Source organism: Diabrotica virgifera, chromosome 6 (assembly GCF_917563875.1).
Source record: "Diabrotica virgifera virgifera chromosome 6, PGI_DIABVI_V3a".
NCBI classification, from domain to species: domain Eukaryota; kingdom Metazoa; phylum Arthropoda; class Insecta; order Coleoptera; family Chrysomelidae; genus Diabrotica; species Diabrotica virgifera.
The window spans coordinates 12,393,699-12,408,842 of record NC_065448.1 but is presented as its reverse complement, the minus strand read 5'-3'; the positions used below and the strand labels follow the sequence as shown (position 1 = coordinate 12,408,842).

At 35.4% G+C, this 15,144-nt stretch overlaps 3 protein-coding genes across 3 annotated transcripts in view; all 3 read right to left on the bottom strand.

The window, feature by feature from the left end:
- The window catches only part of LOC114332199 (dynein axonemal heavy chain 7), a 251,128-nt gene that overhangs the window by 156,749 nt on the left and 79,235 nt on the right, over nt 1-15,144 (bottom strand). The window lies entirely within an intron of this gene.
- Nucleotides 3,951-4,730, bottom strand: LOC126886393 (uncharacterized). Its single transcript, XM_050653315.1, has one exon. It carries the CDS (start codon nt 4,728-4,730, stop codon nt 3,951-3,953), a length of 780 nt encoding a protein of 259 aa, XP_050509272.1.
- On the bottom strand, nt 9,196-14,348 carry LOC126886394 (uncharacterized). The gene is made up of 2 exons (XM_050653316.1): nt 14,209-14,348; nt 9,196-10,466 (listed from the first exon to the last, which is right to left on the bottom strand). The coding sequence occupies exon 2, from the start codon at nt 10,464-10,466 to the stop codon at nt 9,867-9,869; it is 600 nt and encodes a 199-aa protein (XP_050509273.1). The 5' UTR covers nt 14,209-14,348; the 3' UTR covers nt 9,196-9,866.

Below are 15,144 nucleotides of genomic sequence, written 5' to 3'. Positions count from 1 at the left end.
TTAAAAGGAACACAGCGGCGCAGCGGTGCGCGATACCAGATGTGCGATCGGTACCTTAATTTTTCGCGGAACGCGAAGCAGATGCGCGGTCGGTACCTTAAGTTTTTCGCGGATCTCGTAGATACGAAGCGCGCGGCTGGTAATTTTGGAATTTAAATAAAACAACAACATAATGCAATTTTTTTATTAAAAGAACTAAAAAGGAACACAGCACGTCAACGCGTCACGTAAAAACGTCACATCAAAACGTCACGTAGGCTTGTGAAATGTCACGTGAAAACGTCACGTCAAAGCACGTCACGTAAAACGTCACGTCAAAGCACGTGAAAACGTCACGTCAAAGCACGTCACGTAAAACGTCACGTCAAAGCACGTAAAAACGTCACGTCAAAACGTCACGTGGGCTCGTGAAATGTCGCGTAGGCCTTATTGTCATGGTTGAATCATCATGTAATATAAGACTTGATCAATAAATAAGGCGTTTAAATAAAAAACCCATAACTTTAAAAAATATTTATTTTGTACACAGAAAAATTACATTGGCATTATTTTATTGACAAACCAGTCACGCAGGCGATTCACATTTGTTTCTGCACATGAAAATAATCCAGCGGCATGACATGGGGGGTTTGCAGTAAAACCAAGATTTCCAGCAGCACGAGGCGTACCATCGAACTTGCAAACATCAATAATATGAGGAAAAATTCCAAAAACGTGACGTTTCTTATCCAAATATTCTGCTTTTTGTTTCCCTCGAACGTAGATACAGTCAGCTGTATATAACAACTCGGTTTGCAGTATCTTATTTATTTCAGATAGTTCAACTTCTCCATCAGAGTACCGGATGCCTAGCAGATTCTTCTCCACGTATGATGCGGTCTTCTTATCCACATTACTTAGCGCATTGAATGGTTTCGGAGGCAAAAAGATGTAATGACTTCGTTTATAACCTATTTCAATGGAAAGTTCTTTAGGAACAAACCACCCATCCACAACGAATCCCTGAATATCTACGAATGCTATTCTCATGATGATTGCTCGTGTACTACTGACACCTCATGCATCTAATTTAGACTTTTTACAATTTCGGTGAGAGGGAAGTACTCCATTACACAGTCGTGAATAATAATACAATAGGCCTTGGTATTGTCGGGAAAACCGTTATTCGCTTCAATATCGAGTTTTACGTCAACGGTGGATGCTTTCATGCTTTCTTCTTGTTTCGAACAATCGATAACGAACAATGCACGATTCTTAAAAGCTGAGAAATCGAGTAGAGGTCGTTTTTGTTGGGAATGTATGTAGCTAGGATAAAATTCGGTATAGTTAAAATAGGCTTCATTGTAATCGGTTTTGCTAAAATCCAATTGCATTCTCTCGTTTGGCCAGTATTCTCCATTTAACGATAATCTAATACTTTGGATGTTGACATTGTCAAATAAAGTAGGATCAGCTGTAATCTTGTCGCGTTTGTTGGTTTGAAAGAAAACAATGACATAACGAGGTCTTTCAACTGATGTGCTAGTTTTAACAGCCCAAACTTCACGTCTGGCACCTCTCGTAATAGCAGGTAATTCATGTAATTCCCACTTTCTAAACGGAATAACTATAGGTTGATCTTGTTGAATAGATTTCATGAGTTCCAATTTAATATCATCATTGGGGAATATGTGCTTCACTCTAAGCTCAATATTGGTAATGTTAATCTTAGCGGTTGTAACAGTTGTAGTTTTGTCAGCGTTTTGTTTTTCTGTAATAACTATGCAATCGTTATCATTTCGAGCTCGAACTAGTCTTATTGTTTGACGACCACACGTAATCAATGGATAATCATTAAAAATGTTGAAAACATGCTTAAGAGGCATCTGTATGCTGAATGAATGATCTGCAGCGTTTAGAATTGGATCCTTAGGGTAATTCCATCCAGCCATAACCATATAATTAGAATCTTCTTGCGTATAACATGTCATGGCACGTACAGCACTTACGATGCCAGGATCCCGCACTGTTTCCATCTCCCTTGCGCTTTCGCTGTACGTACACGAATCGAAAAGGAAGGCACCCACATTATTTGCTAGTTTGACGCCACCATTTCCAGTTATTTCGAGTGATCCTTTAATGCATAACAAGGTTTCGCTCATTGCAAAAAACGAGTCAACTTGATTAATGCTAAATTCGACAATATCATTGCAGTTGAATGATTTGATGAATGGTGCATAAGTTCGGTATTCAGCCTTTCGAATCGATTCATCAAATATTGGCTTACGATAAATATCAAATATTGGAGGCATTGTGATGTTGTTTGAACGCGCTCTCTTTCCATACATTGTAGTCATTTTTTCAGTTTAAAACCCAACGTTTGTAAAAACAATTTGTTTGCGGACGTAAGATGTTGCTGCTTAGATGGTTGCACAACTAATGGTGTTCTGTAGGTAGATTGTTTAAGATATTGCTGCTGAGATGGTTGCACAACTAATGGCGTTCTCTGGGTAGATTGTTCTATTACTAATCCCATCTGCTTTTTGATCTAAGTTCCAGCACCAATGTGCTCTCTTCTCCTCTAAAGTTCACAGGTCGTCCTTCTTGATCGACAGCCAACACAGTGATATTGGTAATTTCACGCTGTGGCACAACAGGTAAATACAACAAATTGTGAGGGGTTTCGTCAATTGCGTACCCAGGATTTGATTGTATGACAAATTCGTAGAGCGTGTGAGCAGGTCTGTTACCGTCAAAGGCTCCGGTACTAATGTTGCATTCAAAGCGTATGCTAGATACTTTAATAATCCTAACAGGTAGATCTGAAGAATGTGTCTGTCTAGGATTTAGTATTACGGGAGAAAACCCTAATATTGTACCAAGACTGTCATTTGGTTGAAATGAAATTTTAAATTGACTGAAGATTTCGCACTGCAACGTATTGTGGTTAGGTTTTAGACTAAATATCATGTCAGGTTTAGATGTATTGGCAGCCCCCAATTTCTTTTGTATGTATTCCTCAATATCGATAATTTCATAACATCCATCGGGGAAATCAAAATGTTGCACTCGGTTATTGACATCGTAGTAATAAAACTTGCAATTTTCGATGTTTGGTATACTGTTGTAAGAATGGAAAAATCGAAGAGCTATTTCGTAATCTTTTTTCGGATCTAATACGATCGGTGTGGGAGGTTGAAACGAGAATATGTTATTCGTGCTGTTTACTCTCAACAACTGCGACATGATGACTGATTCAGGTCAAGAGATTAATAGGTTTATATACAGTAAAAAAACAAATTTATTCACATTTTTTTTATTTGTTCTAAAGCAAGTTTACATAAATGACAAGATGCTTGAGAACCGGGTGGGCCATCACAATGAGTCCTCCAATCAGGTCTGTTGTAATGCACGAAGCAGGGAAGTAGTATCTGCAGGTTAAATTCTTGTCGATATTCCCCAGGCAATTTATGCCATATATATAACAATTCTATAGGTTCTACAGTTCGTATAATATAATCTAGCGGTATTAATTTTAGTTCTTCTTCACTGAATCCTTCAAAACGTTTTTTGTGAAACATATGGTCCAGAAGCAGTTCCATGCCTTTAATATGCTCCATTATATAAAAACTTTAGGCATAAATGTCCACAAATGATTTGATTGTAGGTTTGATACTGATGGTTATTATAGAAAATTTTTGTATGTGTACCTAGATATTTAACAAGTTCTTTGGTCGGCTTCAAATTACCAAATGAATCGAAATACTCTACGTCGTTGTTTATCTTTCTATATGCTACCCAATGTGTTCCGCTGTGTGATGATGCATCTAGATTAACTATTGCGCATTCACGTTTTCGAGGACCGTGTCTAGGCAGAGTGTCATTCATGAAAACACCTCGAAAATGTGGGATTTTAAGTGTTTTCGCGTAATGCGCAATCTCTAAGTCGTACAGCGGACGATTGGGTAGCTTTATTGGAAGTTTTTTTTCAGATACAAACCGAATCCGCCTCTTGGTTTCTTACGCAAGTACAGACCTGAGCCGATGTGTTCCATCGCCTTATTATGGCGCATATCCTCTTCCAATTTCTTTTGGGCGTTCTTTGCGTCAACCACAGTCTTCGCCACCCCTGCTGCACCACCGGCTAAAGCCCCCAATGCAGAAAGACCTGCAAATAGGGGTATGAGGGGTAGGAAACCTCCAGATTTTAGTGGCAACACTCGTGGAAGATCAACTGTTTTTCGTCCACCAAGTTTTTTAATTACCGATTTTGCTATTCGTACAGCTGTCAAAGCAGTATCTCTTAACGATGCTCCTCTCTTCATGGACTTTGCAATTTTAGGTACCACATCCCGATTGAAAGAATAACGTCCCTTTCTTCCACGACGACGAGGACATCCCATTCCCAACTTTCTTTTCGTTTTCATTCCACCGGTTACAAGTAAAGCAGCACTTTTTTCGCCAAAGCTAGCGTCCTTAGACTTGAATCGCTCCCAAGCCCTATCTTCCAATTCTTTATCGGCCTTGTGACGTTCTTCGAGAGATGTATGATGCGAATAAGCGATATCGTGTTGTTTACAAGCTGCGTCTAAAGGATTAATTCCCGGATCTCCGCGTGCAAGACGTTTTTTTAGTTTTGTTCCAGGTCCACAATACTGATAACCAGGAATATGAAGCTCAACTGGAAGTTTATTAATTAGAGAGTTCAAAAGACCTTCCCCTTTGAACACCAACATTGGACTGATGGTCATGCATTTGGTGACATTGGTAATATATTGTTCATATTTTTACTATGTTTAACACACGATGAGAGTCATTCAACAAGAGCAGACGTTACCAATTGATAATCTAGATATTGTACAGAAAGCAACCAACAGTAAACATGGAAAATTATTACCAAACTCATTCAGAGCCATTATTTGTGGTCCAAGTGGATGTGGAAAAACTAACGCCATGCTATCACTTTTATTTAGTCCAAATGGCGTCAAGTTTAAAAATGTCTATGTTTATTCAAAATCCCTCTTTCAACCGAAATACCAACTATTGCGAGATGCATTAGCGCAAGTCAAAGGTGTAGGGTATTTTCCATTTAAAGACAATGAAGAAATTATTGATCCCAACAAAGCTCAACCAAACTCTGTGTTTTTATTTGACGATGTCGCATGTGATGGCCAACACAAGATTCGTGAGTATTATTCCATGTGCAGACATAAAGATATCGATGCGGCTTACTTATGCCAAACATATTCAAAAATACCTAAGCAGCTAATAAGAGACAATTGTAACATGATTGTGCTGTTCAAGCAAGACGAGATAAATTTGAAACATATATTTGATGAACACGTATCGCCAGACATGTCATTTGATGAATTTAAAAAAATGTGTTCAGAATGTTGGAGAGATAAATATGGTACTGTGGTAATTATGAAAGATTTTGCTCTCAACAATGGACGATATCGCAAAGGATTTGATAAATATATAAAATTGTAAGGTGTTTGTTTAGTCGCCAGCAAAATGCCAGATGATACGGTCGCCATTGCCCTTCGCAAGAAGAAAGTTACCGAATTGGCTAGATCAATTCGCAAAAAATATTTGGCATTGAAGTTAGGTAGAACAGAGCAAGATGAGTCACTAAATAAACTTTTTAAACCAATATCGAAGCCTCTCAAGGATATTGCTCAATCATCAAAAACGTTACATCATACTATCACTAACAAGTTTGGACATGTTAAAAAAGAAGAGGTGAAAAAGGAGGAGGATGAGGATGTATTTCTTGATGCACCCGAGGCACCTGATGAAAACATTCAAGAGCCAATCTCCGGTTCTAACGAGATTCCGATGGACGCCACAGACGAATATATCGACCACTATCCTCCAATAAGTCACAAGTACATAAAAGAATATTTGATAAAAGACGATAAAATCGATAAAAACTATGGTCCATTTTACGATAGTATTAGTGGCTGGATATTGGGAAAACGTCGAATAAACTTTGACAAAGACAATGGAGACATAGTAATAATTCGAGAACGGGATTTTGAAGAACGTAGGTTAAGTGGTACGCCAGGCCTATATCACCTTTTATTTTATGCCAACCCAAACCCAGAACAGTATAATGATGAGGATTTACAAAAGTATAAAACACTGCTGATTAACACAGAGATTCATCTGGATACCTTAGGACGCCTTAAAGGTTCCAGCGGAGAAAAATATCATTCTATTATTAAACCTCTATTCAAACCATCTGATGCAACAATGAAAAAGCATGCAACTCGATCACAAAAAGAACTCGACCACAGAACGAAAACAGCTCGGTCAGCATCTTCATCTACGGTCAAAGGAACGGGGTTGGATGACTCTCGTTTAACATACAACGCTGCACCCTTAGAGTATATTTATTGGGATGACGTCAATGAGTTAGTTGATCGTCTTAAACTCTTGGTGGCTTCGAAAGACGCCGGCAACACATCTCACGACAACGAAATCGTGGCTATCATCAATGAACTAAAAGAAGCCAATATAATAGAGTAACTGAGAATGATGGCATCATTTCCATTATGAGTGTCGACAAATTCGGTCATCACTCTCGTAACAGTATCACCCAAAAGGCAGTACGAGTTACATTTCCACATACTCCTGCCGGAAACATTAATGCCGAAAATGTGAAAATTTGTAATGTTAAGGACCCATCAGAATATAGTGATGCTGCAACGAAAAAATACGTTGATAATCTAATAAATGAGATGCGTAGCGTATACTTTCCAATAATTAAAGCCCATGATGCGATATTAGATCAAAAATCCATTAATATAAAAGATTTAACAATCGGACTAAACGAAGTAAGAAAAGAAGTTCCACTGCTCGAGCAAAAGCTACAAAAAATAATCGCAGATGCTATGAATACACTAAAAAAGGATACGGAGAACAATATAAATAAGTTGTTGCAACAAAAAACTAATGATATACAGGATTTAGCCGTCGGACTAAACGAAGTACAAAAAGAAATTCATAAAACCACAGTTCCACATTTAGCGATCGAACTAAATCAAGTAAGAGAAGAGCTTCATAAAACCACAGTTCCACTTCTCGAGCAAAAATTGAAAAAAATAATCAAAGATGATGTGAATACACTAAAAAAGGATGCGGATAAAAGCATAAAAGAAGCTGCAGAAACACTTGCAAACCATACGATGCACGATATGAAGATGGAACAGAGGTTAAAACAAGTGGAGCAAACATTACAGGATATAGTACGTAATATTGATCTATTGCGCACACATGTTGTAGATGTAGATGCTGGAAGTCGTTAATAAGAAAATGTCTACAGAAAAGGAACAGGTGGTGAACGAATTGCATAAACCAGCACGAAAAATCTATCCTCGTCGACGAACAATAATCAAAGGAATCGATGACTTGTGGCAAATGGATTTGGCCGAAATGCGTCCTTACGCACACCAAAATAAAAATTTTAAACTAATACTAGTCGTAATTGATTGTTTTTCAAAATATGTGTGGACACGCCCTCTAAAGACCAAGACTGGCGAGGAAATTACTCAAGCATTTTCGGATATTCTCGCCCATACTCGACGACTTCCGAAGAACCTCCAATCCGATCAGGGAACAGAATTTTATAACAGAAAATTTCAAAATTTAATGAAAAAACACGAAATTAATCATTACAGCACCTACACGATTAAAAAAGCCGCCATTTGTGAAAGAGTCATTAGAACGTTAAAAGCAAAGTTGTACAAGTATTTCAGTTTACATGGATCATACAAATGGTTAGAAGCTCTACCTGTAATTACCGAGGAATACAACAATACAAGGCACAGTAAAACGGGATACAAACCATCTCAGGTCAACAAATCCAACGAAAAAGCTATTTTAAACAAGAGTTATAGTCATTTAAAAATTGCTGGTCCAAGAAAATATAAAATTGGTGACATTGTGCGTGTCTCAAAGACAAAACATTTATTTGAAAAGGCCTACACGCCCAATTGGACGACGGAATTATTTAAAATTGTAAAAGTTAAGATAACAAATCCTATAACGTATTTGCTTGAAGACATGCACGGTATACCGATTAGCGGGGGGTTTTACGAAGAAGAATTACAGAAAACATTAAACCCTGACATTTACTTGGTTGAAAAAGTACTTAGACGAAAAGGCAATAAGATGTATGTGAAATGGCTCGGTATGGACAGCAAACATAACAGCTGGATTAACGTTAATGACGTAGTTTAGGAGGATCTATCTTTTAATCCGCCGCGTAGCAATACATTTTTTGCAAAGAGGTTGTTTTTACCACAAGGAGTAGGGGAATATAAAAGAACTCATGCTTCAGTATCAATGTCAGTACAAGTGAACATGAGCTCTCAAGATAGTGGGTATTCTTCAGGTGGCTCTCAAGATAGTGGGTATTCCTCAGGTGGTTGTGAATTTAGCATCGATATGCCTAGCAACGAAGACTATAATCAAGAATTAGATAGAGCTTTGGAAAATTATGAGGCTGCCGCCAAATCAGAAGTTTTCTACCTGCTTGCAACAAAATACACGTTATCGGGCTATGAAGTACAATGTGGTATAAGCCCTGCAAGATCATTTTCGCCTGCAGTGATTTTATCTCAGCAATATAAACCAACCAGAATATCACTCAGCGCATACGAATGGTATTCCTTTATTTCAATCATTACACAACAACTAATTGATTTTTTCCAATCAACTGATGACCTCATGCATCCAACTTTTCCATGCGAAGAATACTGCACTGTTACCCCGATAGTTTACGATGATTGTAAATTCATTATTGTTAAGAAGCATGGTGTGGAGTACTATATGGATGAAGAAGAAGTGAAGCAAATTGTTGAACTTAACACTAGTGTGCTATCGCCTCGTATGCAGTTGTTAGAAAATTTGAACTTTTGTGAATATTATTATAATGTTTTAGATTTTTGTAAAAATGCTGCAGATAGTTTAAACCCCTTGCAAATATTGTATGCTTTTTGTTCTATAATGTCAGATGATATGACAAACAATGCTCTTAGGGAGTTCATTTATTTTTATAAAATTAGGGTAATTAATGATTTGAATAAATAAAAAAAAAATACCAATTTAGAGTTTTTATTTTACCATAATATATCTATATTACAAACTATTTTACAATATATATACAAGAAAGAGAGAGATAGCACGTGGATATTGTTATGCGTTTAGTACAAAAGAGAGATAGTAGCTTATGAACATAATTCGTCTCAAAAATCAATTTTTATATATTTGCAATTTGTAGTTTTAATTCTCTTAGACAATTTACTTAGGATTGTATTCGCTATTTTTTGTAAATTGGGGGGAATCCATAGGGAGCCCCGCATCTTCGACACCCGCATGACATCACTTTTTCACAGTTCTTCACAATTTGTAGTTTTAATTCTCTTATACAATTTACGTTTAAACTGAATCGTATTTGCTTGGGAATCTTAAAATTCGCGGTACATCCTTGCTTGCTGTACCATCGTTCAATACCAATCACATCTTGAGGGAGAGGATGTTGCTCTCCACTTGGAAGCGTAAATGTCTTTGTATTAGCATCAACTACATCCCAATAAATTTTATTGGCTGCTATTTGTTGCAGATTAGCGGGGGTCCATAGGTCTGGTGTAACACATCTGTGAGACATTTCAACGTTCTTCTGCAATAAAAATCTATTCTAAAATACTGTAATGTCCCAATGGTAGGGTTCTAAAACTATTTGGAATTAAATATCTTTTATCGTCATAAGGACTTAGCGCAATTTTTGTTTGTTCTATACTATAGACGTTATGGCTATATGACCGAATGGAGTGTTGAGTAGCAGTTTGTTCCTTAAAAAAGAATCAATATTACTGCCTACTTCAGACTTCTGGTTCAGAATCATCAAACCTGTTATTTCTAGGCATTTCATGTAATGCATTAACGCAAGACTCGTAATCTTTTAAATCAAATAAAACTTGAGTAAAGCAACTATTGCACCAATAATATGGTTGCTGATATACGCATTCAACGATATCATCAGCATCATAAACTTCGTGAGTATGGTCGTAACGCACCAGTAAAAATTTATTTAAGGTCTCATGAGCATTTTTGAATGCAAAAAAACATGATTTACATACGTTTAGGCGATGCTGCTTAAGATAATATCCATTAGCCCATACACAATAACTGGAGTGTTCATCTTCAAATATACTCCCCCAATCTGACTTTCCTAATACGACATTTCTTAAATGTGACGGTATGTGTTTAGAGCAAGCAATAAATTCTATTCCTTTATATGAAGGAATAGGATCATTTTTAGCACTGCTTATCATCGTTTCCCATTTATATAAAGGAAATTTTTTTAATATTATTTTTGTTAATGTCCACGGCAAGGGGGACTGCTCGATGAAATATGATGCTGATACTGTTGTTTCACAGATTTTTTTGATAGACAGGTCGGTCAATGATGGAACATTCATCTACAAAAAAAATCTATTCTAAAATACTGTAATGTCCCAATGGTAGGGTTCTAAAACTATTTGGAATTAAATATCTTTTATCGTCATAAGGACTTAGCGCAATTTTTGTTTGTTCTATACTATAGACGTTATGGCTATATGACCGAATGGAGTGTTGAGTAGCAGTTTGTTCCTTAAAATCATTTAAACAGTTTACATAATCATCGAATTTTATAACATTTTTTACTATATTATATTTAGTCCCTTTTGCTTTTTTAGTGATTCGACCAGATTGAACTTTAAAAGTATACATTTTTGATCGTAATCCCACAAATTTTGTCATAATTTCTCCTTTATTTTCATCTTTCATTACTCCTAAAACTTTTTTATTTACGCGAGGAATATTATAGATATTATCTACAGCGTAATCGGATGTATCAAATTTTGATAGATCTTGTTTTATTACTTCCTCATATGCATCATGACAGTACAGTTCATAAATAAAGCTATCGGTATCCATATACATTAAATTACATTTATTTGAGCCCAATTTTGGAAGCATATAGTCGTAATGAAATTGGTACATACATAATTTTGATATATCTAAAACAGTCATGCCAATGTATAAGGGTTTATTAAAAACTAGATCTGATTTAATCAGTTCTATAGCTACTAAATTTTCATTAAATATCTTTCTGCTATGAAACCTGGCACTAGAAATTAAATTTTTAGCACCATATCGCCCATTCCATGATCTGACTAGTTTTACTATTCTATGTTTCCTTATATTCTCCATAGTCTTTCCAAATACACTATTATTGGCCAATTTGTATAAATTTCTTCCAAAATCGTTCGTAGCTGCAGCTCTAAGTCGAGTATTTAATTCTATGTAGGGTCGCAGCCACGCAGACTGCTTAAATTTCAAAATTTTATGAATCTTTTTTAAAACTAACCCATTAGCCAGCATTTGTTTTAAATTTCTATAATGAACGATATATTCTTTTTTATTATAAAGTGTTGTCATTAGTTTAGTATGATTTGAACCCAAAGCTTTGCGGTGTTCGGCAGCGAATGGAAAATCTGAGTGCAGATCATGTAATTGGCGAGGATAGTCCAAGTCAACTTGTAACATGTACCCTACGGGAGAGTCATCAGGTACAGACATAACATCAATGTCTTTGGCATCCATCCATTCGAACCCTCCGTAGGGTAAGGGTTCTCCCATAGCCCACCCATATAAATTATTGACATCAAAATACATTAAGTATTTTGAGGGCTGTGCGGGGTCATAATTAGACATGTACTTATTATTGGCCTCCGACATTCTACCGCTACATACTGAAATTCCTCCACGAATTGCTTTCTCCATAAATAGTATCATGTCAACGTCACGCAATAACTCGAGGTTACACCCCACGTATTTCAACATACAATCCCAAGAATAACCGGGCATTGTGTAGTACCAGGCTGGATCTAACCCATAAGTTATAAAACATTTTTTGCGGAAAGTTTCAAAAACATCTGCTAAAAGCACAATATCGGTTTTTAAGTACAAATCTGAATATTGACCTAAATTTTCAATGTTAAAGGTATCCCAAACTATTTTAGCATGAGCATACTTCTCATCTGTAAGATTCGTATCGTTTAGCTTATTATAAAATGCCTCTATTGGAGGTAAATCGGTAATGTTTAATTTTTCCCAAGAATCAATAAAATCATAGCAAAATACCCCTTTTTTAGTTATTAATTTAAATTCATCGTCACTTAACCTGCTAAATTCTCGCTTGCAAATTTTAAAGTCATTTTTATTTAATGTTGAGACCAATTCATCTAAAGAGGCTCCTAAAAATCTTAATGAATCAATAAATCGAAATTTTATATTAGTAACAGCATCGTTAAGTGTAAATGAAATGTATTTTTCTTTATTGACTGGAAGTAGACTAATATCTCCTTTTTTGCTTAACTCTGAAATTATAAAATGACTGTCGTAGCCACTCATATTGTGAAAAATAACTGGGACGACAAACAATTTTTTGAAATTTAAATTACAGGCTTGGTGGGCGAAATTTCTGAACTCCCCCGTAAAATGGTCGTGGTCTTTAACAATGATATCTGTAGGAGAAAAACATTTTTCGCATATGTGACACCTTGTGGCTTTACTGGTACTCGGGTTTTCCTGCATTGGTATAATTTTCTTAATTTTCGAATGAATACTTTGAGCTAAATTTGGTAATTCATTAGCAAACCACTCCATGCAGTCAATGCCTCTATAACTCTTAAAAAAAGACAACTTTTCATCATAGCTACATTTTACATAGTATCCAGCACTATACGGAATATGTTTTTGATATTTTTTAGTACAACAGGATGTTTGGAGGTCTGTAACTTTTTCTAACATGCACTCAAAATCTGCATATATGACAAATGGCGTTGTTTGTTTATAAGTATAATTTTTAAAACTAACAGCATCATATTTAGGAAAAGACATTTTACAATTATTCATATCTGCACACATTTTTTCATGTTCCGACAATTTCCCTTCAGTTGAAAAATAATTTAAGCATCTATTGCAAAGAAATAATTTGGCCTTTCTTTTATTTAATTGACCAGCAACTAATTTAGACATATCCGTAATGTGGCAGTAGTGGTACTTAATTTCTGAATTATCATTATCCACTGGAGGTGCTTCATAATCGTTTAATTTAGGAAAATAGTGATTCTGAATTAAAAGAAGATTTACATGTTTGGCAACGACTGTTTTAGTTAATCTAGCTGGACATACTGTGAAAAATGACTTTTCATTATTTTCTATTAATTCTAAAGCAAATACATTGACTGATATATTATTTAATTTTTCAAATTTTGAAATTTGATGTAACGGCATTGGTGCCTCTAGGTCTTCTGTTTTTAGTACTGTACTGTACCATGGGTATGAGGATGGGAGTTCTTTATGTGCTTTAGCTGGATAGAGGGCACTAACTATTGCCCAATAAAAACATGCTTGATCAGAATTTTTTACATTAATACAAGCACGCTTTTTTTGAATACTCTCAGGAAGTTTAATATACGAGGAACCATTTCCAATTTCATATCGATTAATATTTACTTCTAAAGATACAATTCTATTTAATGCAAAACCGGAGTCCCTTTCCTGAAACTCGGATAATTTAAGATTTATTTTATCTTTAACATTCTCAAAAAACCACCGCTCTGTATCGGTAGATACGTCTAGTACAGCATTTTTTGTATTAAAATATTTAAAATTTACAATTTCCTCCTCCCCCGATTTTTTAATAAATTCTCCACAAAAACAAACATTAACTTTAACAACTTTATCTGCTTTTAAAATTTTTCTGATTTTATTTTTAAAAATAATATAACAATCATTTAGGAAATGTGCTAAGTCCTTATGCCATAAATTAACTATAACTCCAGTTTTAATTCGACTTTTAAACGCGGAAACTACATTTTCCCATTTAACTCTATGTTTTAGTTTGTTGTCTAGCCCCATACCGACATGTCTATTGAAAATAATCTGTTTAAAATGTTTAAAATGTCCTACATGCGTTTGCAGTTTTCTAATTGTACCTATAGGCAAAGTGCGTTTTTTTATTACTTTATTACAAGTTTTGATTTGTTTCGTTAAGCGTTTCACCCAAATTTCTTTGTCTTTAGCTGTGAATTTATCAAAAACTATCTTTCTGATTCTTTTGATGAATAACAGTAAATTTTTACATTGTTTAACAATATCCATATTGCTTACCTCTCTCTTTCAGTATTTTCGCTTAGATAATTTTAAATGATGTCATGGGCTGGTACTGTTGGCCGCAGTCCACCAGGCCGTGATAAACTATCGAATACTTCCCGCTCGAAAACTCCTCAATGACGGGGCTGTAGGTATCTGTGACTCTAGGCGGTAGAAACACCACCTCTTCCCCCAAATCTAACAGAACAGCTTGCCCAAACTTTGTCTTCACAATTTTGGCTCCCGTAATGGGTACTGGAATGTCGATCGGTAATTCTTTGAGTTTCTTCACGGGTTTCCTCGCTACGACAGATGAGGCATTAATTTTTGATAAATCCATCTGAAATGAAGGAGTGATATAAATAACCAAGCAAAAAACATTGAGTTGTATTCAAAATCAAAACACGAAAAGATTTAACAAAGAATAATTACGAAGAATGACGAATAATTGACATTCAGCATGCTAACATTAAGTCTTTTTTGTTTGTAGACAATCAGATGTCGAAATAATAACTATCATCTGGAATAAAGGGATAAATAGCAGAGTAGAAAACATTAATTAAAAAAATCAAAGAAAAACAGAACAGATTTAACAAAGAATAATTACGAGAAAATAAAAAAGAATAATTGCCATGCTGGCATGAGGTCTTGTAGACAATCAGGTGCTAAAATAATAAATCTCATCTGGAATAAAGGAATTTTATAAATAGCTAACCAAAAAACCGAACAGATTTAACAACGAATAATTACGAGAAAATAAAAAAATAATTGTCATGCTAGCATGTCTTTTTTGTAGACAATCAGGTGCTAAAATAATAAATCTCATCTGAAATGAAGGAATTTTATAAATAGCTGACCAAAAACTTGAAAAAACCGAACAGATTTAACAAAGAATAATTACGAGAAAATAAAAAATAATTGTCATGCTGACATGAGGTCTTGTAGACAATCAGG

Bases quoted from the DNA above. Each gene is read 5' to 3' on its own strand.
- LOC126886394 (XM_050653316.1), bottom strand. From the start codon at position 10,466: ATGAATGTTCCATCATTGACCGACCTGTCTATCAAAAAAATCTGTGAA.
- LOC126886393 (XM_050653315.1), bottom strand. From the start codon at position 4,730: ATGACCATCAGTCCAATGTTGGTGTTCAAAGGGGAAGGTCTTTTGAAC.